This window comes from Abrus precatorius, unplaced genomic scaffold (genome assembly GCF_003935025.1).
Source record: "Abrus precatorius isolate BTA unplaced genomic scaffold, Abrus_2018 Scaffold7, whole genome shotgun sequence".
NCBI lineage: Eukaryota > Viridiplantae > Streptophyta > Magnoliopsida > Fabales > Fabaceae > Abrus > Abrus precatorius.
This window is the reverse complement of record NW_020874417.1, coordinates 11,604,974-11,628,623: the sequence shown is the minus strand read 5'-3', so window position 1 is coordinate 11,628,623 and position 23,650 is coordinate 11,604,974. Positions and strand designations below refer to the sequence as shown.

Here is a 23,650-nt window from a genome sequence, read left to right as displayed (position 1 = left end):
TATTCTTTAATTTTCACTTTTTCTCTTTTTTCATATATTTCTTTATCTAATGCTATTATTAGGTGCATTTAGATAGTTGAATTGTAATTACTTGGTATTTAATGGCATAGTTCCCATGGAGACGATATCTTTTTACTACTTGACAAAACTAGTGCACTTGTAGCCTATCACCCCTCAAATAATAGTTCCCAAATGATGGCATCAAAATTTTCCATGCTAGAAGTAAGTCTACTTCCTCCTAAGTAAAGCATATTTAACTTGTAAGACTTGAAACCATTGTGAAGTCAACATATTAAATAATAACCTAAGCACTGCTAGTACAAGCCAAACTCTAATATTTAACATTATAAAATAAAATATCATAATAATCCAATCAATCTAACACATTTGCCCTTTCTGTGAGGTAACTTCTAATATTTCAGGTAAAACCGAAGATAAAATGTAGTTATTGAAAATTCAGATATAACTATAAAGGCACAGGCCATTGAAACCAAGGAGGAGTCTATAATTTTCAACATAAAGGCAAATAAAAGGTTACCTCTCTTTCCCCAAGAATCTATTTCAACATGGTAACTATTATTTTAAAAAAAAGAGCATCTTGAGTGACAAAGAAAATAATAACCTGATGTGGTATCAAATACAAGATGCAGTGCTTGACTGTCCAAGAAATACATTTGAGCTAGTGTCTTTGTAAATTCAGCTGTTTCAACTGGCTTGAACTTTGGATGACATAATGGTGAAGGGATCAACATTGAAGATGCAGAATTCAGTGAAGAATCAGGTTGGCATGTTGCCCCAGGCCTTCCAACTAAATCAATTATATACTCCCTGGAAAGGTGTATACAATATCCTTATTTTAATGAAGCTTATTTTTGTTTCTGATAATAAAATCATGGCATACATATTTTCCACAAAATATGAAAAATAAACAAAATAAACAAAAATTGAGCACAATGATGAACAAGTTCCCTCCAGTCCCCCTAAGATCTGTCAAAGACTTCAACAAACCATAAAAAAGTACCATTGAACTAATATACAGCATAAATATTAGCTTCCCATCCCTGATAAATATTATATACACAACCTTGAGGTCATGTTCAGTCCCAGCTTTGAAAATGCTAATAAATGTAATACTAGGCTTTTGGTAGAAAATGTTACAAAATTAGTTAGTTAGGTGAAATAGTTTGAATAAGACATGTTGCCTATAAATAAGAGGGGAGGTTAATTAAGAGAGGGATATCTTAAAAATTTAGGAGAAAATAAGGTCTCTCAAATACCCTGAGTTGTATTAGAGAATAATACACATTTAGTCTCTTTTCTTCATCTATTTTCTCGATTGCTTTCTCTGTCTGATCAAGTTCTATGAATATCCATATGGAATATCACTTTTTAATTCAAAAACTTCTAAGTTTTTAACAGAATATTCTGAAACATTCATCTTTACTATTTGAACACTTTTACCCCCCTCCCCACAATGTTGCAAATAATTCAAAAACCATTCATACTCAAATTTTCCATGTGATTTTAATTAATTAGCAACAAACCTCTCAGAACCAAATTGCACTATACATGAAGCACCCACATCCTTCCTACAATACTTACAGCCCTTTGCAATACGACATGGTAGATTAACTACATCAGCTAACACCTGCAATTTTTAAATTGTTAATAGGGTATTCCAATGTAGCATATAACCAAACTTCAGCAGTATGCAAAATAAAAAATATTCTCAGATAGAAACCTCAAGTTGCCTGAATCACTATCAAACAATGAAGAGAATAAAATGAAGAGTAAGACAAATGTTAAGTATCTTATTGATAATGATATAAAAATAATGTAACCAGAAAATCATCTAAGTATAAATAATGCATTAAATAATGAATAATACTTTAAACAGCAATGCTCGATGGACACAAAGGCCAATGGGTAAGCTTCCAATTGGAAGAATGACAGAATGCAGGCAGCTTTTAAGAATTTGGGTGCATTCCTTCCAGCGTGTACCTAAATTATCTTCCATTGAAGATACTCCCCTTTAGAAAACAATAAAAACTTGTTAGGAAGATGTTATTGCAATTCTGATAATGTGATTGTGACATTCCAAAAAAAAAATATTTCTTTTTCTTTTTTTAAATTGAAGACAGGTAACTTACCCCATCCTACTGCAAACAAGATTTGCAAGCTGATCAGTCGCATCTTTTGTAGTAATCCAGTTATTTGAGAGACTTACTACCCTACTTTGCAGTTCTCTCAATCCAGGATCTCTGGCTTTATCTATAGCAACCACTACAATTGATGAGTCATCACCAGGTTCAACTGACATCAGTGATTCAAATGATGGAATCATACCAACATTCTGCGGATCAGTACTTAGTGTCCATGTATAAGCATCCATCCCATGGATTAGGTAAAAGCCATCTAGAATTTTGTCACAGTATTGCAAACAACCATTCACCTGGCCAATGAGAAAGCAGGAAAACACTTAATATAATTTCAGTTAAAGGAAAAGATAATAAACATTCAAAACTTGGGCATATGAAAATCGTAATTCTATGCATTAAGCATTCAATTTAAAGGAAAGGTGCAGGACGATTCCAAAGCTACTTTACACAGTCAATACCCAAATACAACACTCAGTTGATGAAGTACAGCACCACAGATACAACAGAAAGGCAAGCTGAATCACTACATGGTATATACCTTGTGAAGCTGCTCTATAAAATACAGCAAGATAGAGTACGTGATTGACGGATGACTGTTTTAAATTTATCTTCTAAAAATAGTCCTTCCTACGCGAAGTGTCCGTTTGGTTTGAATTTCACAGAAATTTTTTTCATAAGGTAATCCAAACAGGCTCTTACTTTAATAGAATTGATTTGGATTCTGGAACCATTGAACGTGACAGGGATCTATGTTCAAATTGATCCTATCCACAAATTTTACTTTAGAAATTGACTCTAGCCTCTAGGCAATACTAACCAAACAAGCACTAAATTGTATACACGCAAACTTTCAGATACCAAATCAACAAATTGTATATGCACTCTAATTAATAATAATAACAACAATAGTATCCACATTGGAATTTCCATTTCATTGGCAGAGAAGTGAAAGATGAGAATACCCAAAAGTGGTGTGAGAGTGTCTGGGCGGAGTGATCTGAAGAAGAAGCGGAGTTAGAGGAAAGGCGAAGCGCGAGAGCTAGTTGTAACTGATAGCTCTCTTCCGTTTGTTTGGCCCAACTCTTGAACGAACCTTGTTCTTCATCATCACCACCCACCCTCGTCCCCATGTTACTGTGCCTGTCATCAGATTCAGATTCACCACCACCGTACATTTCTTCCTTTCTCGGAATCTGAACCCTCTTCTAACTTCCAAGCATCGCAACTGCCACAGTTCCGTTTGTTCCTTGGGTTGGGGGTTGCGTGAGTCTCATTTACTCTCGTGCTTTTTATTTGGTCTTGTTCTCCGTTATCTTCTTTATAATATATATATATATATATATATATATATATATATATATATATATATATATTCTAGCATAGAGGAGTTTTGACAACTAATTACTAAATTAATCGAAAAAAAACTTATTAATAAGTTTGGGGTAATTTATGTCGAGAGTTTAATCATTATTATTTTGCTTTTTTTATTCTTGTTGGTTTCACATTTTTTAAATACAAAACTGTTTTATTGTTTTTTAAAAAAAAAAATTTACATGAAAAATAAATAAAACTCTCTACTTTTGAATCAAAAAATAAAAACTTTAAAGAAAAATTTGTTGCACTAGTAAATGGTAACGGTTGAAAATATTAATTAATGATCCTAAGTGTTAAATATCTAAAACACACACAGTTATTCTTTTTTTAATTTTAAAATATACATTTACTTATTGTTTTTATACTATTTTTGTATATGTGGGTATTTTTTTTTAAATTTTTGTGGCTCTTACAATGATGAGATATGAATTATTTTTCTCTTTTTTTTAACTTTTTAACTAAAAAATAGTTTGTCAAAAAGTATTTATTAAATTAATATTAAAAAATTATTTATTGGGTGATTTTTATCACTTCAGCAAAAAGTTTACTTTTAAAAGGAGAAAGTTATTTAAAAAATAAAGTTATGCATTAGAAAAATAATACATAATATTATGATATGGCATGATTAACTAATCCCACCTTTCAACTAGACAAAATTATGTATATCTCTCTTCACATTTCAAAAATGTTATTTTTTAATTATTATTATTAGACTTAAACACGTTATTGATCTTTATAAATATAACACATTTTGTTATAAGTTCTAATAATATTTTTTTGTTAAAATTTAATTTTTAAAATATTAAAAAGTTAAAATTTAATTTATGCCATTAAATTTTTTATGTTAAATGTTATACTGACTTTTTATATAACATGTCATGTCATTTTATTTTTTAATATTTTATTATTTAAAATTAATATTTATAAAAGTTTCTAAACACATTTTAAATATTTGTCAAAAAAAAGTTTCCTAAACCCAAATCCCTTTCTAGTGCCTCTTTCACCACACCAACCACATTACATCACTCAAAAATCATTTCTTCAAGCATTTATAGAGCCAAAGGGAGAGGGAAGAGGAAAGGATGGAGTGAAGGTGAGAATAGGATTGAAAGGAAGAGAAAAAGACTTAATTGCAAGTATTTAAAATATATTCAAGATGATTAAGATGCTTTCTAGTTTTGATTAGGACTCATCAATTGATGTGAAATCTAAGTTTGATTATTGCATGAATATAAATATATCAAAATTTATTACATAATTTCATTGATCCTAAAAAAAATTACATCTAAATTTGATTTTAGAATTTGAAACACTTAATTATTAATATCCATTATTAAAAAAAAATTCATTAAAAAAATAAAAAAAATAAAAAAATAAAATAGAAACAAAACATAAATAAATGAAAAAATATTAAGGCCATTAAGTAAAAAAAAAAAATACCTATTTTAGTTCTTTAATTTATTTTATAAAATAATATTTATATTAATCTTTTGACGATGATGAGTATAAAATAAAAATGATTAAAATAAATAAATTTTAAAATATTAAAAATTAAAGTAAATATTTTTAAAATTAAAAATTAAATTGATTGTTATTTATAATTTTAAAAATTAAAATAAATATTTTTTAAAATTTTTCTCAATTTTTTATTAATATAATGAATATATCTCTACTTTTCTATTATTTTTGTTTTCATTTTTTTTTCAATTTTAGCAGTCTTTTAAAAAATATTTCAAAACAAAACTTTTAAACATTAATTATTGCCCAATCTTTGTCAAATATACGTGTCGACGGGAAAGGGAGTGTAAGTGGATGTGTCCAAAACGACTGTCCAGAAGTACAGACTGAGGAAAAATAAATAGAGAAATTAAGAAGAGATTCTTATAGAACATTACACGGACTTGAAAATAACAGCTACAAGAAGAGAGTGCTGAAAAACACAGCTAAAGCTATACCCGCTGCCATTTTTCAAGGGTTTAGTTTTTGATTCGTTGTTTGTGTCAAATTCGTACATACATAGTTGCGGTTTTGGGAGAAAATCGACATGGCGAAATTGTCGTCATCGTCATCGTCATCGTCGAACTCTGAAAATTGTGGAGAACTCGTTTGCGTGGGAACGTTGGAAATCGCCACTCCGAAACCCGTTGGGTTCCTCTGCGGCTCAATCCCCGTTCCCACTGACAAATCCTTCCACGCTTTCCATTCCGCTCTTCTCCCTATTCCCCAAACGTACATTCTCTCTCTCAATAACTATTATTATTATTATTATTATTATTTGAATTGTCAGTCGTGTTTTGAGAATTAAGTGGTTTTTATGTTTTTTTTTCTGGGTTGTTTGATTTTGGTTTTGTTTATGGGATGGTTATGGGTTGGTTGGTGCAGAGTGAATGCTCCGCGTTATCGTTATCGGATGCTGCCAACGGAGACCGATCTGAATACGCCGCCGCTTCTTGCGAATTTTCCGGAGAAGGTTCTTCCTGTTGGTGCTGTGCACTCCAAGACAACTGGAGGAGGTACTTATTCTTTTCCTTTGGAGTAATTATATGTTGTAGAGCATAACTTAGGTACAAGGAGTTTGGAGTTTTTGGCACTCTTCTCTAATTAAAATTAGATTTTTACTTTCATAACTTAAGCAATAAAATTTGAGTTTGCTTCAAGGGTTGTTTGGAAAGGGAGGTGGTTTGGGAGGAAAAGGGAGAGGCGGGTAATTTTTTTTCTTTCTAGATAAACATTTTAATTCGATAATTTTTCATAAGAAATGAGATAAAAGGATAGAATACCATAAATTTAATGTATCAATTAATTATTTATTATCGTAAATGATATATAATTTTATTATATTAACAACAACATTTTTTTCGCTCCCCTCCCTTCCCCCTCAAAACTCCCCTCCCAAACAACCCAGGGAATAATCAGCTTTAGTTTGATTTTTGTTTTTGTCATTCTAACCTCTTGGGACTTCCATTGGTTTAGCTGCATGAGTCTAGCTGTAACCATATGGAGAGATGTGTACAGTGTAGTGTGTCGTTAATTATTTTTGAATGAAGTGATATAAGTTATCTCATCTTGTGCATAAGGCTTGGTTTTTGCCATAAAGCGATAATTAATGTCACGGAGACAACCCTACTAACACAGTTATATCATGGTGCTGAGATTGGTATCTAGTGTTGTATGATTGCTCTGGTGGTAGTGGGACTTTTGTTAGCAGGCCTACAATCAATACGGTTACTTAAGGGCAATGTTAGAGGACTTGAGACTCAAATCTGTTACCCGCTGTAATAAGCAATAACAGTCTATCGGATAGTTAATAGTTGACACCTATAATTATAAATAGGAAAAGATACACGTAGTTAGTTAGGAGCAGTCACTGATTGAGAGAAGCCTAAGGGATGGTGTAAATTTTTGGTACTCCTGCAATACCTACTCCCTTGCAGTTAATTTTCTTTATTTGGCAACTTCTTTTTATTTTTAATTTCTGGAAAAAGATTTGAATCAGGGACAAAATAACCGTACAAAGGTCAGTGTTGGTATTTTAAGACAAGGAGTATGTACACTTGGAGGACTGAAAATTTTCTGAAGGAATGGTCCAGGACTCTCAAATCTCCTGGAGTAGCAGAACTATGCGCTTGTGTTCAACATTGTTATTCAGTATCTGATCTCATATCCTACTGATACCATTCCATAGATAGAGGAGTTTATTGATAAACAAAATGAAGGCATGATTGGTATCGTTGGAGATTGGTTTCAGCATATGGAGGAGAGAGATGGAGGTAGAAGAAAGGAACAGTCAACAAGGGAAAGGGAAATTCAAGAATCTCAAATAGAACTTCAAGAAGCTTGACTAAAAATATGGAAAATCTTTGTTAAAAATGTCATGTGACCTTCAACAGGGGATCATTGGGAAGACCATCATTTGTGGCTTTGGAAATTGGGAAAGGCAATGATGGGTCTGTTGGGGAAAGATCTGGTAGGTCTAATGGAGGTTGATCGAGGAGATTGGAGATCCCTCTGTTTTAGGGAGATGATGCCTATGGGTGGATCAACCAATTGTAGCGATGTTTCCACAGTGATGGATTATTCAAGGAAAAGGGCTATAGGCAGTGATGGTGACTATGGAGGGATGGGCTTTGAGTTGGTTCCAATGGTGGGAGTCTAGCTTGCCCCACCCATCTAGGGAAGTACTAGAATTGAGACCTAACTTAACCCAAAAAGTTAATTCCAAGAGAGAGAGAGAGATCATAAGGATTATTTTGACCATGTGCCCAGTTGATATGAGATCTTAGCACATCCACTCACATCTAAGATTGAACATTTGGAGTATAAAGTTTGCAGGATTGGATATTTGTGGGTAACCCAACATATGGACTAGAAATGCTGTGATACAATATTAGAAATGAGAACTGTTTGGGCCTAAATACATCAAATGTTAGCTCAAGGAGTGAGGATTCACTTAATCATTATAGGGAAGGGAGTATTTTGACCATATTAGCTATTGTGGGTTCTTAACAGGAAGCATTAAGGACTAGTCATCGGCAATGTTATCAATGACGTATGGTGGCTTATGGCGAAAACTCAAAAAACTGCCATAAAATTATGGCGGCCGCCATGGCGGGTTATGGCGGATATAATAAAATATATAAAAACTACTATAAGTCAGAAAATAATAAAAAATAATTAACTCAAAATATATGTAACATAACCTTCAATCCAAAGTATAATTCAATATAAAATATGCAATTATCAAAATGTCAAGTTAACAATAAAAATAAAGATTATCAATTTAGTCCTCCACTTCAACTTCAACAAAATCATCCTCTTTCTCATCTACCAAGGCATATCCCTCCTCCTCTTCTCTTTCAGATTGTGGAAGATTAAATTGTAATTTATCTTTTGTTTCTTCCGACGTCTCTTCATCTTATAATTCTTCATTATCTTCAAGAATCATTTTCTCTTTTCCTTTTGCTGTTGAACATGCCTTGATCTTGGAAACTTTTGCAGCTTTGATATTGATACCACTTTATGGACTCTTTCTTCTCTTAGAATGATGCCTAGTATATGTTGTAGGCTCTCCAATTCCAAAAGCTTCATAAACAGTTGCCCAATTTAAAGTGTTACCACCATAAAAAATTAAGTCATTTCTATCGTCCTCATCTAAAGCATCATCATCCATTTCTCCAACCAACCACTCATTACACTCATCAATGTCATTAAGTGTAATTGGATCAATTACATCTTTAAGATTGTAATATTCTTTGAGTTGTTGGTTGTATTTCACATAAACTAAGTCATGTAATTTTTTGTGATCAAGCCTATTTCTCTTCTTTGAATGAATCTGCAACGTGACTTTAATTATAAGAATATTAATTAGTTTCTTTCTAATTTCTAAAAGAAAATAGTAGGCTCGAGAGATAAGAAATTGCTTGCTCAAAACACTTCAGTTGCGTTCACATCTGGATGCACTACGTGTTAAGCTCAAAATTTTGATAGCTAGTTGCTGCAAATGTGGAGCTGAATGTCCATACATTTTTCACCATTCAGCTATAAAATGAAAGATAAATTATAACTCTAAAGATGAATTATAACTTTTAAATTAAAATATTGAAGAATTTGATGATTTATCAGGAGCAATGTTTTTTCTTTGTGATTTTACAAAGTCAGACCCAAAGAGACTACCAACGCTCTTATAAATTGGTAATTCAAGTAGTATTCTTTGTTGCACATCCCGACTTGGCACCAATCTCTTGATACAATCATACAACCCATTTGTAACTTCTAAATCAAATTCAATTTGAGGGTTGTCATAATAAAATTTCGGGTTTAAAATGTAACCAGCTGTATGAAATGGTTGGTGAAGCTGACAAGTCTATCTATTATCAATGATTGCAAACACATCTTTGTATTTACTTTCATTATTTTTAAATGACTTCATAATACCTTTTTTACTTTTCTCCATTGCTTCTTAAATATATCCCATGACTAGTCTTCTTTCCCCATCAACCAAACGTAACACCCGGACAAGAGGAGCCATGATTTTCAAAGTATACTCCACATTATTCCAAAATAAAGGATTTAATAGAGTTTTTGTTGCTTGCTTCCCTTTAGCTTCCTTTGATAACTTGTTTATACACCATTCCTCAGAAGTAAACATCTTTCTAAGATTTGCTTTTTCTTGGTGAAGCCTTTTTAATGATAGAAAAGAAGTTGCAAATCGAGTAATTGCATGTCTCACAATTCCGTCTTGTTTGTAAAATTTCTCAACAAACTCAAGGTACTTGAATGATTGTAGATAAAGCCAACAACCGATATTCCCCTTTGAATTGTCTTCTTTATCAAGGGAAGCTTTCCAATATCTTCAAGCATAAGATCTATGCAATGAGTTGCACAATGAGTCCAATAAAAATGATGTCTCTTCGCTTCTAACATCTTACCAGCCAAGACATAATTGCTTCTATTATCCGTTATCACTTGTACAATTTTATCTTTTTCGATCTCTTCCACAAGAGCATCAAGCATTTCAAATAATTTTTCACTAGTCTTCACAAAATTAGATCCGTCAATAGACCTCACAAACATAGTCCTAGCAGGAGAGTTGACCAAGAAATTAATCAAGCATCTTTGTTTTCAATCGGTCCATGAATCTGACATGATGGAACAACCATGTTTGCTCCATTGCTCCTTATAATCTTTCATGAGAGAATCGGTATATTCTAGCTTTTTCTTTAGAAGTGGAACTCGAATATCATGATAACTTGGAGCTAGTAAATTTGGACCGAAAGCACTAACAGCTGTAAGCATTTCATGAAAGCTCTTCATTTTAATGAGGTTAAAGAAAGGGCTAGGTTGATACCAAAATCGAGCTATGTATTGATGGACACTTGCTTTGGTTTCTTTGTCACAAACTTCTCTTATATTTGCTTGTCTCAATTTTAACTTTTTCCTTTTCTCAATTGCATTTTCTGGCTTTCTACAAAACAAATTCATTGGCCTTTTCTGATTACCCATGGCAATTCTATATGTTTGGGTATCCTCCTCATCCTCACTTTCATCATAGCTTATACTTTTGAAAGCTTCTCACCTTTGACATCTCAAAGTTGTTTGGACTCTTTTTATCCTTTTGATATGCCTCAATCTCTTTTCTAACTTCTTCAGGACACTTGGGACAAGCTTTCACGTTACTTTTCTTTCCAATCAAATGTTGTTTCACTCTAGTGATTCCAGCACTCATAACTTTTTCACAAAAGTTACATACAATGTTGTTTGTATCACCTTCTTTCAACAAATGAGTGTATTTCCATCCCGGGTCAGATCGATTAGAAGCTCTTGATGATGAAGATTCTTGTTGAGCCATGTTAAGAGAAGCTGAAATAAAGATAATGGGCTTTTTTAAGGATAAACAGAGAAAAAACAGTAGGTGTACAAAGGAAAAATTGAAACATGGAAAGAGAAAAATAGAAATGAAGAAATAAAAGAAAAAACTGCAAGAGAGAGGAAAAAAACAAAAAAAGATGGCTACCGGGAAAAAGGGGTTGCCGGAGATGGAGGAGATGACGCGACGGTGAACAGAACAGAGCAGGTGAACAGAACAAAGCAAGTCAGAGAAGAAAAAGATTTGAGAAAAGGGAAGATCTACGTCGAAGAAGATAAATAAAAAAAGATGATGGTAGAGAGAGGTCTGAGATGTGTGGAGATGGGAGACGAGCAGAGAAAAGAGAGATGAGAGATGAGGGAGAAGGGTTTGAGTGACGGAGAAGAGAGACTCACCTTAGTTATGCGCGGGTCAGTCTTGGACCGGGGTCGGGTTTGGGCCCAAATAACAGAAATCCGCCATTTTTCACTCATTTCTGCCATGGCCGCCGTTACCGCCATGGTGCCGCTACGCAAAACTGCCATTTAACGGAGGCGGTGTAACGGCAGGGTTGAAATCCGCCACCGCAAGCCATCATAACGCTGCCAAATCCACCATTTGATAACACTGGTCATCGAAGGTTCAAACCTTCTATGATGCAGATTCCTATTATTGTGGTAGAGCAAACTGTGAGGGTGGAGGAATTCGGGGAGTAGTTAGAGCTGTATGTGGGTCCTTTGAGACAGACTAATCAAGAATACCCAAAAGGTCTTTTCTTGAATGGATTAAGGAAGAGTTTTGAGCAGAACTCAAATTGCATCCTGCTGTAATGCTGTAACACCTGAACATTTAGTTTTTGACTGAGCCCAATGACGTGTAGTCCATTCATCTAGTGGGATAAGGTCCTTGTTGGTGTAATGCTGTAACTACAGTGTAGATGATGAATTATGGTTGATGACTGATAAGAAGAACTAATTACTGTTCAGAGGGGGGGACTATTGTGGGCAAGAGTGGGGTCTCAGTAATTTCTGGACCGGGTTCTTTAGGTTGATGGGTATTGGCTTATGTTCAGCTTTGCTTACCATCTCCAATTTGACTGTCAAACTAAGTTGTCATTGTCAATCAGGTGCAGTATCAATTACAACAATGCTATGAGATTGATAAGACCCTTGAGAAAACCATACCACAAAAGCTAGCTATGGTAGTTGAAGAGCCTAAGGTTTTAAAAACCCCACACTAGAATCCCATACTTCTAATGTGGGATTCAAGTATGAGTCCTGCAATTGGATCCTAACAGAGACCAACCTCCTGGTAGGTCTCTGCAATGAATGAAGTTTGCAAAATTATCTATACCTATCTATAATCTATAATACTATGTACAAAGGAGAACTTCAAGAACCACTATTCATCAAAGTCAAATTACATTTTTGCTCATTTTATTATTTCATTCACCTAATCTGTTATTAATTCAAAAAAATTATTTACTTATCCCTTTTCTTTTATTATTCATTCAGTATAAAATGTCTATTTTCTATGTTTATATTAAATTTTTTTAAAAATTTACATATTTTTTACAATATATTAAGCAAAAATTTGATTAGAATATATTAATATATAAATGAGAGATGTGATCACTTTATGTTAATATATAATCAATATACTCTTGAAAGCATGATTCATAATATATGTCAAATGTAATTTATTTTTTAAAACTTAATTTATCAATTATGTCTTCAATTTATATATATATATATATATATAGGGGCAAGATCTTCTTATACCGGTGTAAGTCTAAAAACTCTTACACTTGATTTGAATTTTTCATTTAGCTTACATCTAACAGGTTATAATTTATTAATTCACTGACTATTAGATGTAAGTTAAATGAAAGACTCAGATTGAGTATAAGAATTTTAAGACTTACACTAGTGTTAAAAGATCCTTCCCTTATATATATGTGTGTGTGAGAGAGAGAGAGTACAAATTTTATGTAAAAATATAATATCTAAATTAAAGGGGTGAGAACTTTATGCATGTACAAAATAAAATTAATTTCGATATAATTTATTATTTAATATTGAATTAATTTATATTCAATTTTTATGGTAAATGTAAATTTTCTTATATAGGTAGAACTTTTTAATTCTAGAAATTAAGAATATTGAGGCTTCACATGCTAATATTCTAACAAAGTTTCAATAATACTTAAAGTTTAAGTAATTTTATAATTTTTAGAATTAACAAGTGATATCATAATCTTGATTATGATAATTTCATACTTGGTTATTTGTGTTAAGTTTTGTTTAGTATTTTATATATTAATAAGATGTAAAACATAAATCATGATATGACATAACATAATTTTTCTTATAATATTTGTTTACTAGACAATGGACATTAACATTTCAAAATTATATATGATAATAATTTTTAGATTTTTAGATATGTATTTTTTTTAGACAATAAGTAGATCTTCTTAATGCTTAAATAATTTTTAATATAATTTTTTTTCTTAAATAGAAGTTCTAAGATGTTTTTTGTTGTATATTCAAATAAATTATTCAATTTTGGCTTATATGTGAAATTGGTCTCCACATTTGAGCTTCTTTTTGCTCTTGGTCTCACTGGAGAAGATTCTATAATCTGAGAGATAATGAGGAAATAGGGAAATTAATCCTTGAGGATAATCTAAAATGCAATAAGATATTTTTGGATATTTTCATGTGTTCTAACACTCCCCTCAAGCTTAAAGCTTACTTTGAATAAAAGGAATCAAATTATATAATTTCAGATTGTGGAGTAGGCCATGATGATACTTCTGGTAAAGCTGTTGGGCTAGGCTATATCTTTGCGAAAGTCATGAGAGTATGTTGATGTCTTTGTGAGAGTCTGGGGCCAACTGGATACTATTGGTAAAGCCACAGGCCAAATTGATTTTTTTGGAAGGCTTATTTATGGAAAGCTGTGGGGCCAGGTTGATGTCTCTAATTTCAATGTGTCATTTCGACCAAGAGGGCAAATCTTTCAGAATGATGTCATAACACCATGACAGAGACTATATGAAACATTGAAAAAATGTAAAGTGGAGGAAATTGGAACCTGAAGAGAAACATGGGTGTTAGGGCATGTCGGAGATGTCATGGTGGTAGAGGAAATCAATGAAGGAGATGAATAAAGAATATGACTGAGGACTGTTGCAAGGTGCAAGGCGGACAAGGTTGCTGAAAAACAGTTGAAACATGTCTCGTAAAATACATGTCAAAGGCTAAGATTTCAAAGGAGGGAAGCTGAAAGAAGAATATGGTCAGAAGAGGGCTGAACTTGCTGGAAAGAACCTCACAATGGAAGTGAGTGAGGTGGTTGGAACTGGGAAAATACTAGAGGCTTGACATGGCAGGATAGATGATTAAAAGAAGAATCATGAAATTAAAATAGAACTCCAAAATTTAAGGAGTTGGGTAGCAGAGTAGTGTGGTACAGGTCACAGAGGATGGTATTGCTCTAAGACCATGTTGAAATTATGACTTTAGGTATAGATGGAGGAAGAGAGATAAAAGAGAATGAAACACTGATTGATATTAATTGAGATGTATTAAAATGTGTTGATTTGTTCATAAAACGTATTATAATCCTAACTAATTAAGAAAATGGTGATACTGGTGATACGATAAGAAAATATGATAGCTAGTCCCAGATGATAGTCTAAGGTATGATATGATATTTTTTGATATTTTCATATATTCTAACACATGCTATTAGTAACTGGTGATTACCATTTTAGATTAGAAATGACTGACAAGTGTCAGTTAGTGACAGCTGTAATAACCACCTGCAATAACTACCTAACAGATCAGTTGATCTGTGAATATAACTTGTAGTTCTAACAACTAGTTACTCTAACAATTTGAAATCTCAATTTGTTTGTGACAGATTTTCCTTGGGAAGGCACTGCCGTTGCATCAAATTTCAATAGAAAATGTGAGGCCCTTGCAGTGTCTGGCTTTGTTGATTATGGAGATGAGATTGATGTCATTGCTCCAGCCGACATTTTGAAGCAGATATTTAAAATGCCATATTCCAAGGCTCGACTTTCAATTGCTGTTCATCGCATTGGTCATACTCTTGTTTTAAACACTGGGTGTGTATTTGACTTGCTGTTGACTCAATTTTGTAGCCATGCTGAACTTTCACTTAGTTACAGCTTCAGATTATAATTGCTGCTGAAAATTGTCTTTTGGTCCATGATATAATTTTCACTTTGGAATAATTCACATATTTATTGTTTTTGAAGCAATAAGGAACTGAATTCTTCATTTTGATCAGAAGAAAAGATTAATAGTTGAAGATGATATTCTATGCCTCAACAAGAAAGGAAATGTATGGACAACTAAATATTTGCATATTTTGGTTTTAGTGCATTCATCATGTATGATCATGAATTCTAGACATCATGTATGATACTTCAAAGATGAATTTTTCTTAAAAGTCATTCAGAAATTGAATGGGGATTCAACCTTTTTTATTTTTATTTTAATTCTTTTAGTTAAGGTTGTTGCATTGATTATTAGCATATGATAGAGTAAATCCTTTGTCATTTCTGGAGCCCACTACTGGACTAACTTTGTTTTTCTCAACCTTGTATTATCATACTCATTACTCTAGCATTTGATATATTTATAAGTGACAGAATTCTTATGAATTGCAGACCAGATGTCGAAGAGGGAGAAAAATTGATTAGGCGGCACAACAATCAGTCAAAATGTGCAGATCAATCTTTATTCTTAAATTTTGCTATGCATTCAGTTAGAATGGAGGCATGTGATTGTCCACCAACACATCATGTTCCATCAGAGGAGCAAGCAAATTCTTCTGTCCTTCCTGGAGGAAAACCACCCCATATTGTGGTACAGAATGATGATGTTGTTCAAGCTGAAGGATACAACTGCCATTCTGAGTACTCACAGGTTGAGCAGGACAGCTTCTTTTGGGGAAGCAAGAAAAATAGGAGAAATAAGAACCATAATCCAGTCAAAAAGGTGTCACAAGTTGGTGAAAAGCCCAGATCATCAGTGCAAGAGTCTGAAAAACAAAGAAAAGTTGGTAATGATAACTTTCTGAGGATATTGTTCTGGCAGTTTCATAACTTCCGCATGCTATTGGGAAGTGATCTACTTTTATTCAGTAATGAAAAGTATGTTGCTGTGAGCTTGCATTTATGGGATGTAACGCGGCAGGTGAGGAGCATTCTTGTAAAATCTGTCTCCTAGTTCATGTTTGGCAAATTGTTAATATTTTGTTTTCCCAATTTTGACAGGTTACACCTTTGACTTGGCTTGAAGCTTGGCTTGACAATGTCATGGCAAGTGTGCCCGAGTTAGCCATATGTTACCATCGGAATGGTGTTGTTCAGGGATATGAGCTTCTGAAAACTGATGATATTTTTCTTCTGAAAGGGATATCAGAGGATGGGACACCTGCATTTCATCCTTATGTTGTCCAGCAAAATGGTTTGTCTGTTTTGAGGTTCCTTCAGGATAATTGCAAACAGGATCCTGGAGCTTATTGGGTACTATTATTGTTTTCTTTATATATTTAATATATTTGTTGTTTTTAGGTTTATTATGTTAATATCCTTTTAACAAATTATTTACCCTTAGTAGTACTAGCTAACCTGACTTAAGAGTTTTGCAGCTTTATAAAGGTGCTGGTGAAGATGATATACAACTTTTTGATCTTTCTGTTATTCCCAAAAATCCTTCATCGAATGATAATGATGATGCTACAAGGTCCTTGCCATCATCTATCAGTAGGGGTAGAAGTGATGCAGTATATTCATTGGGAACTCTCCTTTATCGAATTGCTCACAGGCTTTCACTCTCAATGGTGTGAAAAAATTAAGCTTATCTATGGACTAATCCTGCTTTTAGTGGTTTCTATTTGCTAATTACTAACTATTATCTCTTTTGCTGTAGGCTGCTAAAAATAGGGCAAGGTGTGTGAGGTTCTTTAGAAAGTGTTTGGAATTTCTTGATGACTCAGACCATCTGGTATGTTTTTAGACACAGTTGATGTCTTCTCCGACCCCATTTATGTGGGGTTTCCATTTATTTTCTGTTGAGATGACTGCATTTCTGATGAATATTTTGCTGAACAGGCTGTACGAGCAATTGCTCATGAGCAATTTGCAAGGCTTATTTTAAATTATGATGACGAGTTGAATTTAACTTCTGACTCTCTAGCCATAGAATGTGAACTAACTGTTTCTGAAGCCCAAGAGTCATCTTGGGATGTTGAAAACAGTAATTCTGAATGTGGTGCCCATGAAGTATTTTATCTGCTCGCTGATGACAAATCAGGTGAACGTGGAAAAATAATTGAGCACTTAGAATCAGAATGTACTGCAAAGATGGTTTCTGAAGGACACAATTCCACATCTGGGGAACTGATAGGAGTTAGTAATACGGAATTGAGCAACCAAGGAGGGGCTGTACCAAGCTTGGATCCAGATGTTAGCTCTTCGATCTGTGAAGTATGTCCAGTTGGAACACCTGTGGTTCAGACAGTTGCTGATCCAATCTCATCTAAGTTAGCTGCTGTACATCATGTTTCACAGGCCATTAAATCTCTGAGATGGATGCGACAGCTTCAGAGCAATGAACCAGAGGTGATGGATCAATTCAATGAAAATCATGATAGACCATCATCAACTTTTAATGTTTCTGTTTGTGCGTGTGGGGATGCTGACTGCATTGAAGTTTGTGACATTCGAGAATGGCTTCCAACATCCAAGTTGGATCATAAGTTGTGGAAGCTCGTTCTTTTGCTTGGGGAATCGTATTTGGCACTTGCGGAAGCTTATAAGGACGATGGCCAACTGAATCAGGCTTTAAAGGTTATACAGTTATCATGTTCTGTTTATGGATCAATGCCTCCACATCTTGAAGACACAAAGTTTATTTCTTCAATGGCTAGTTGCTCATCCTTACTGAGAAAACACATTGATATAGATGAAAATAATAAGTGGCTAGATGAAGTAAAAGATGAGACTGTTAATGGCTATATTGAGAGGAAGTCTTCGACTTACCTTTTTTGGGCCAAGGCATGGGCACTAGTTGGAGATGTTTATATCGAGTTCCATAGGATAAAGGGTAAAGAAATCTCAGGACAAGATCTGAAAGACCCTGCAACCAGAGAATTGAGAATGTCATCTGAGGTTGTGAAGGAAGTTAAAAGGCTTAAGAAGAAGCTGGTTCAGTTCAATCAGAACTGCAGTTCATGTTCCTTGGTAAATTGCAGCTGCCAGAGTGACAGAGCTAGCAGTGGGAACAGTGCAAGCAGTAGTAGTGCAGATGTGAGCTTTTTGACTCATGGTAGAAAGCATACTAAACGATTGTCTGCCAAAAATGCCAATTACTTCCCTCCAAAAGACCCAGGATTAGAGTTCATTCATGACAAGGAGAATAGAAAAGATTTTGACAGAGAAAATGTTGAGCACAGTAGATATGGTGGAGACCTGACAGATACTCTTGAAAATAGGATTGAAAATGAATCCTTGGCTGCTATAAACTCTATAACCCTTGAGGGATCCTCAGAGATGGATAAATCGTGTTCCAGTGTTGTTTCTCAAACTGAGTTTAAGTCAAAGGAAACAGGTAAAGTAAAAAATGGTGGAATATTTGAGTACCTAGATGAACCTCCAGTTGGAGATGTAGAGTCCAATCTATTAGCTGCTTTAAAGTGCTATGAAGAAGCTAGAAAAGCATTGCTTAAACTTACATCTGGTTTGTCTGAGTTACAATCTGTGGTTAAAAAGAAAGGGTGGGTTTGCAATGAGTTGGGCCGAATCAGACTTGAAAATAAAGAGTTGAATAAGGCTGAACTGGCATTTACTGATGCCATAGATGCATTCAGAGAAGTTTCAGATCATACCAACATAATATTAATAAACTGTAATTTGGGCCATGGCAGACGGGCTTTGGCTGAGGAGATGGTATCTAAAATTGAGAATCTTAAACTACATGATATCTTCCATAATGCATACAATCATGCATTGGATACTGCAAAACTGGAATATATAGAATCCCTTAGATATTATGGGGCGGCAAGGTTAGAACTAAGTGTCATAAATGAAGATGATGATTCTGTGACAAGTAGCTTGAGGAATGAGGTACATACACAGTTTTCTCATACTTATCTGCGGCTTGGGATGCTTTTGGCAAGAGAAAATAGTACGGCAGAAGTTTATGAAAATGGATCGCTGGAAGATGCACATGTAACTCACAGCAAGTCGTGTGACAGAAAAGCTAGGAAAGATTTGAGAAAGCATGAGATTTCAGCTAATGAGGCCATTAGGGAAGCATTATCTGGGTACGAGTTGCTGGGTGAACTGCGCAAACAGGAAGCAGCGTATGCTTACTTCCAATTGGCTTGCTATCAGAGAGACTGTTGTTTGAAATTTATGAATTCTGGCAATAAGAAAAGCAATTTGTCAAAAGGCGAAAATAGTATTGTGCAACGAGTAAAGCAGTATGCATCTCTAGCAGAGAGGAACTGGCAAAAAGCCATGGATTTCTATGGCCCCAAAACTCATTCTAATATGTATTTGACCATTCTTATGGAGAGATCATCTCTTTTGTTAAGCCTTTCAAGCCATTTACACTCCAATGTGGTATTTTTCCTGCACTTCTATTTTACACATTAATAAGGTTCTGAATGACTATTTTTTATTGAAATTCACAGGGAGATGATTTATTGCTTGATTAGTTAGCTTTTTTGGGAGAAATAATTGCTTACTTTTTTCAGCTTTCTGAGAGAGATTTTAAAAAATAAGCAATTATTTTTCTAGATTCACACCAAACCAAACATGCTATTAATTCTTCATTACCCTTTTTGCAGCACTGTACTATCTAGTATGTGTGCGTATAGATTCCTTGAAAATTAAAATACTTGGGAAGAGTCTATTGATCTGTTTGTCAATGTAATTATAAAATTAACTTTAGCCCCTTTCCCAGCAACAAAAGGATTATAAAGTCCATGCAATTATGTTCTGTATTTCCAGCTTATACTTACATCCTAATTGAACCTTGGTTAAAATTCCTTAAACGTGTTGGATTAGGGTGATATCTTAGATGTGTTTTATTGTGATATGTCAACTGCATAATTTTCTCTAGCACTGTATTTGATAAACACGACCATCTTTGGTACAAGGAGGGTCAAAGAATTCATGAAATGAATAAAATTTGAATTTCCTGACTTGCATTTTTCAGAATCAATTTATTACCGTAGAATATCTTCTATGCTATTTATAAAATTTAGTATAAAAATTATTTAAGAAGGCCTTGTCTGAAATAGTTTTATTGAAATTTCGTTCTCAATACTGTAAATCGGTTCTAGTGTATGTTTCTATCATTTGTTGATACTTTCAGAATTTTGTTCCAGGTGTTGGAATCAGCTTTGGCACAAATGCTTGAAGGACGCCATGTTTCAGATACAAACGCCGACACCTTCAGTACTACATATCCTGAATTACATGCAAAATACTGGACTCAGTTGCAAATGCTTTTGAAGAAAATGTTGGCCACAATACTTTCATCAAGTGCAAACAAATCTCTCGGTCAACCATCTTCAACATCTAGCAGATATGGAGATGGTGGAAAGATCAGGGAACTCTACAAGATGTCCCTGAAGGGTACTGGCATGGTCCAACTGCATAGCATGTACAGCTTGTGGATATCATGATAGGAAAATTCTCCCACCTGATGCCATGTACAGCTTGTGTATCATTGATTAGAAATTCATGATGACATTCTTCTCTCGTTTACACCAGATCAAAGTAAATTCTTTTCTACCTCTTTTTGATTGTCTTAATATTTGATGTTGGGCTAACTCCGTTCAAGTAAAGAGAAGATCTAATGACCCCCAGAAGAAACCCTAAATACAACTACCAGAGTAATTATAGGAAAATCATTAAAGAGGCTACAGCATAAAAAGGAAACATTTACCAAATCATCAATTACAAGGGATTGCATAATGATAGGGAGAGTAATTATTGGAAAGTATGAGTAATTATAGATAAAGATAATCAATATTATTGCAACATTTTCCTTCCCTTGAAAAATTGATTTTGTTCTCAAGGCTAAAATTCTGGAATCTTTTGTGTGATCTTGAAAGCTTCCTCCCTGGTGCATTTTTAGGGAAGTAATTACTACAACATATCAGCCATTGAGCAACCGATTTATTATTTCTCTTGATCATGCGCTAATCTAAATTGTAATGGGATTTGATTGCATCCTCCCATTTTCTTGGACCGGAGAAAGTTGTGTTTCCTAATTTCTTTCTTAAGCATGAAACATGGAAAATAGGATGAATTTTGGATTGAGAAGGCAGTTCTTATTTGTATGCCACAAGTGTACACTATTCTGCAGTATTTTGTAAGCTCCATAAAAACGACGAGCTAATCTTTGGTCAACTTTTAAAGTCAAGAAAGTTTGTTTGAAGGGTTGTAGACATATATTTATCACCTACTCCCTCAAGGTTTGATCTACTATTACTACAAAAAATTTTCCTCCAAGGATGGAAGAAGTATAAGTAGTAGTTTTTTTTTTTTTTTTTTTTACCGTAGACCACCTTGAATGGTGTCAGTTTGGAAGAAAGATAGAATAAGGTGTTGTATTACTGTTCAGCTAACAAAAGACAATTACATTTGTTAGGTTTATCTCTGGTCATGCACCACGAGTATTGTTTCAAACATTTATTAAGAATTTATGTTTTGACTGTCGGTTTGGAATGATAGATAGGATCATCAACTGAGTTCCCTAAAATTAAAGAAATGCTTGAAGATTTTGTCCAACAATTATTTAACAACATTTTTATAGGTAAAAGAATGAGACAAAGCCAAAACACGAGCATACATAGTCTATCCACAACCACTAAAATAACCTCTTTGTAAGAGTCCGAGATTTGCTACGGTTTTAGATTTATTCTTCTGACAAGTGTTACATTCGGCCACAAATCTTAATACTTCTTTTTCATTTTCTTCCAATGAAAAGTTTGTCTAATCTTTTTTAAAGTTTTTCAGTTCTTAAATGTCCTCTTTCAACTACAACTATGACCATCCTATAATATTTGTAATTTGAGAATATATTTTTCTCTTAACCATAATTTTCCTTTATACCTCGATTGTTTGCTCGTGAAAACTTAGCATGTGAATTTGAATTGGCTACCAACTCTTGGATTAATTGTTGAATTTTCTCAGCTTTCATTTATCTTGAGAAATTTTAGCCAACAACAACATAATAATAATAATAACAACAACAACAACAAGTCACCGTTTGTGTTGAGAAAAGTACGTACAAAAGGTCTCCCTATTTTAGAGGTCCCCCTATTCCAAAGATCTCTCATTTCACTTTTCTCTTTCACTTTTTGTTTTCTTTTTGGTATAATTGAGTATTTATGTTTAGAAAAGTCACTGTTTGTGTTTATTTTGCAGTCCTCTTAGGGTTTTAAAGTTTTTAAATTGCCTTTCACTTTTCACATGATATATTAGGTATCAAACCTTACTTTGAATGACAAAAGATGTTTATTGTCAAAGTTTTCATTTAATATATAAAGTTAGGTACAGAGAATATTATGCTAAAATCTAGAATAAATTACAAAGATTCCTAGACTATTATGAGGTGATTCTAATCTAATACTATTAATGATTGATTCTATCCTATTTATGGTAATACAATAGAATAATAATAGTTGTTCATAAATATAATCTATATAAGTCAACATCCATTTCAAATTGATGCTATTTTATCAAGAAGCATCAATTTGCCCACAAGAAACTAATGGCATTGTTGAGTATGAGATTTAGTGAATAGATCAACAACTTACAAAGTGGTTGGAACATGTGGGAGAGAAATGAGATGTATAGCAACAACTTCACGAATGTAATGACAGTTCACTTCAATATGTTTCGTACGCTGATGGTAGATCAGGTTGGTAGCAATTTGAATTGCACTTGTGTTATAAGAGATGTAGGGTTAGATTGTGAAAAGCCAAATTCAGCCAATAATCCCCAAAGCCAAGTGATTTCAGAACATGCAGTAGACATGGCACTTAATAAATTGAGCAGAGAGCTTATGACATTCATGAGAAGGCAAGTGAATAAAACACACACACCCAAAAGGATACAGATGCTTGTATTCAGGATATTGACCACAAAGACAAAAATAAGGTGAGTTAAGATTTAAAGTCTGAGAAGGCAGTCGATTAATCAAGTAAACTGCAGTGGAAAAAGCTTCAACCCAAAATGTATGTAGAACAAAGGATTCAAGTAATAAGGTGCAAACCACATCCAAGAGATGGCAATTTTTTCGTTCAGCCAGGTCATTTTGTTGAGGCATATATGGATAAGAATGTTGTGAGAGAATTCCTTTTTGATTCAACAAGACATAAAATTTATTAGACATGTATTTGCCACTAGAATCTGATCGAAGAATCTTATCTGTAACACCTTGAATTTTGTAACAATATATCAATTTATTAATATGAATGTGTGAATTGATGTTTGAACGTGCATTTGATTGTGTGATGATTTGGATGTGAATATAATTGTTAAGATGTGTATAGTGTAGTTGAAATGTGATGTGGACTTGTGATTGAGTTAGAATTGTTTGAGATATAGGATAAGTATGTGCTGCAAAGGCGTTTTTGCTGTAGCGAGAAGGTCCTGGGAGAATGGTGTAATTTTGTTGTATTTCCACTGTAGTGAGAAGGCAACAAA

At 33.7% G+C, this 23,650-nt stretch overlaps 2 protein-coding genes across 8 annotated transcripts in view; one reads left to right on the top strand and one right to left on the bottom strand.

Moving 5' to 3' along the window:
• LOC113871186 (serine/threonine-protein kinase CTR1-like) overlaps nucleotides 1-3,480 on the bottom strand; it is a 29,855-nt gene extending 26,375 nt beyond the window's left edge. For all 5 annotated transcript variants that reach the window (XR_003505768.1, XR_003505767.1, XR_003505770.1 and 2 more), the window contains exons 1-5: nucleotides 3,122-3,480; nucleotides 2,151-2,452; nucleotides 1,889-2,030; nucleotides 1,545-1,648; nucleotides 623-828 (exon numbers count right to left, since the gene is read on the bottom strand). Coding sequence is in view for 1 of the 5 variants with exons in the window: in XM_027508095.1 (XP_027363896.1) it covers nucleotides 623-828; nucleotides 1,545-1,648; nucleotides 1,889-2,030; nucleotides 2,151-2,452; nucleotides 3,122-3,334 (967 nt within the window). In the remaining 4 variants the exon portion in view is untranslated. The remainder of the gene's footprint in view (nucleotides 1-622; nucleotides 829-1,544; nucleotides 1,649-1,888; nucleotides 2,031-2,150; nucleotides 2,453-3,121) is intronic.
• Nucleotides 3,481-5,468: 1,988 nt separating this feature from the next.
• LOC113872488 lies at nucleotides 5,469-20,728 on the top strand. 3 transcript variants are annotated; one of them, XM_027510076.1, is made up of 9 exons: nucleotides 5,469-5,762; nucleotides 5,916-6,046; nucleotides 14,809-15,016; nucleotides 15,584-16,112; nucleotides 16,193-16,444; nucleotides 16,570-16,761; nucleotides 16,851-16,925; nucleotides 17,033-19,546; nucleotides 20,317-20,727. In XM_027510076.1, the coding sequence occupies exons 1-9, from the start codon at nucleotides 5,578-5,580 to the stop codon at nucleotides 20,614-20,616; spliced, it is 4,386 nt and encodes a 1,461-aa protein (XP_027365877.1). In that variant the 5' UTR covers nucleotides 5,469-5,577; the 3' UTR covers nucleotides 20,617-20,727. The 3 variants fall into 3 exon arrangements, with proteins under 3 accessions (XP_027365877.1, XP_027365878.1, XP_027365880.1); XM_027510077.1 differs by lacking the exons at nucleotides 5,469-5,762; nucleotides 5,916-6,046 and adding an exon at nucleotides 15,170-15,255 and having other exon boundaries at nucleotides 14,580-15,016; XM_027510079.1 differs by lacking the exons at nucleotides 5,469-5,762; nucleotides 5,916-6,046 and adding an exon at nucleotides 15,202-15,255 and having other exon boundaries at nucleotides 14,926-15,016; nucleotides 20,317-20,728.
• Nucleotides 20,729-23,650: the final 2,922 nt, after the last annotated feature.

Bases quoted from the DNA above. Each gene is read 5' to 3' on its own strand.
- LOC113872488 (XM_027510076.1), top strand. From the start codon at position 5,578: ATGGCGAAATTGTCGTCATCGTCATCGTCATCGTCGAACTCTGAAAAT. The intron at 5,763-5,915 runs GTACATTCTCTC...TGGTTGGTGCAG, and splicing joins CTTCTCCCTATTCCCCAAAC to AGTGAATGCTCCGCGTTATC. The intron at 15,017-15,583 runs GTGTGTATTTGA...TATGAATTGCAG, and splicing joins ACTCTTGTTTTAAACACTGG to ACCAGATGTCGAAGAGGGAG.